Source organism: Nanorana parkeri, unplaced genomic scaffold, assembly GCF_000935625.1.
Source record: "Nanorana parkeri isolate BGI_ZX_2015 unplaced genomic scaffold, ASM93562v1 scaffold4158, whole genome shotgun sequence".
Classification (NCBI taxonomy): domain Eukaryota; kingdom Metazoa; phylum Chordata; class Amphibia; order Anura; family Dicroglossidae; genus Nanorana; species Nanorana parkeri.
This window is the reverse complement of record NW_017310425.1, coordinates 10,845-12,506: the sequence shown is the minus strand read 5'-3', so window position 1 is coordinate 12,506 and position 1,662 is coordinate 10,845. Positions and strand designations below refer to the sequence as shown.

At 61.7% G+C, this 1,662-nt stretch overlaps 1 protein-coding gene across 1 annotated transcript in view; it reads right to left on the bottom strand.

The window, feature by feature from the left end:
* The window catches only part of LOC108803759 (extended synaptotagmin-3-like), a gene marked incomplete at its 5' end in the record, with an annotated part of 17,188 nt that overhangs the window by 4,950 nt on the left and 10,576 nt on the right, over positions 1-1,662 (bottom strand). Inside the window, one exon of the mRNA XM_018575568.1 lies at positions 365-447. Within this exon, the coding sequence (XP_018431070.1) occupies positions 365-447 (83 nt within the window). The remainder of the gene's footprint in view (positions 1-364; positions 448-1,662) is intronic.

Here is a 1,662-nt window from a genome sequence, read left to right as displayed (position 1 = left end):
CCCCCCCCACCTCTGCCGGAGGTCTGCTCCCAACATCAACTACTCTTCCTGTGTGTACCGGAGCCAGGTTTGCACTGCTTGGTGTCGGGTCCGTGGAATGTTATTTTAGGTTGCGGTGTAATATATATACAGACGGTGAATCCGCGGTGAATCCGTGGCACCGGTGTCTCCCTTCATTATGGGATTCCCACAGTGGAGGAGGTTTGCCTTTAGAGTGCCTCTGTCTGACTGACACTCCGGGGGGAGGAGTCAATGCGTTAGTCTGCGTTACCGTAATGCGTTGTTGTGAACAAAGCCTTGGTCTGGTCATATGTGAAATGTGGAGACCGCGTGCTTACATGGACGTGATTGGTCACCATATTACCTGCCGAGGAAGTCGTCCTTATCAGGGTCCTCGTCATAAACATCGACCTCCAAGTCCTGGCCGGGGACTTCATGCACCACAAACTGCAACCGAGACAAAGGGGAGGAGTCAGCAAACGCCGGGAGAAACGGACATGGCAACGGTAACCGAGGACCATTCCACCAACTGGACCCTCCAGTCCCTTCTGCCCCTCTCATCTCCATCCTCCTGCCCCTCCAGTCCCATCTGCCCCTCTCATCTCCGTCTTCCTGCCCCTCCAGTCCCATCTGCCCCCCTCATCCCCATCCTCCTGCCCCTCCAGTCCCATCTGCCCCTCTCATCTCCGTCTTCCTGCCCCTCCAGTCCCATCTGCCCCCCTCATCCCCATCCTCCTGCCCCTCCAGTCCCATCTGCCCCTCTCATCTCCGTCTTCCTGCCCCTCCAGTCCCATCTGCCCCCCTCATCCCCATCCTCCTGCCCCTCCAGTCCCATCTGCCCCTCTCATCTCCGTCTTCCTGCCCCTCCAGTCCCATCTGCCCCCCTCATCCCCATCCTCCTGCCCCTCCAGTCCCATCTGCCCCTCTCATCTCCGTCTTCCTGCCCCTCCAGTCCCATCTGCCCCCCTCATCCCCATCCTCCTGCCCCTCCAGTCCCATCTGCCCCTCTCATCTCCGTCTTCCTGCCCCTCCAGTCCCATCTGCCCCCCTCATCCCCATCCTCCTGCCCCTCCAGTCCCATCTGCCCCTCTCATCTCCGTCTTCCTGCCCCTCCAGTCCCATCTGCCCCCCTCATCCCCATCCTCCTGCCCCTCCAGTCCCATCTGCCCCTCTCATCTCCGTCTTCCTGCCCCTCCAGTCCCATCTGCCCCCCTCATCCCCATCCTCCTGCCCCTCCAGTCCCATCTGCCCCTCTCATCTCCGTCTTCCTGCCCCTCCAGTCCCATCTGCCCCCCTCATCCCCATCCTCCTGCCCCTCCAGTCCCATCTGCCCCTCTCATCTCCGTCTTCCTGCCCCTCCAGTCCCATCTGCCCCCCTCATCCCCATCCTCCTGCCCCTCCAGTCCCATCTGCCCCTCTCATCTCCGTCTTCCTGCCCCTCCAGTCCCATCTGCCCCCCTCATCCCCATCCTCCTGCCCCTCCAGTCCCATCTGCCCCTCTCATCTCCGTCTTCCTGCCCCTCCAGTCCCTTCTGCCCCTCTCATCTCCATCCTCCTGCCCCTCCAGTCCCTTCTGCCCCTCTCATCTCCATCCTCCTGCCCCTCCAGTCCCATCTGCCCATCTCATCTCCATCCTCCTGCCCCTCCAGTCCCATCTGCCCC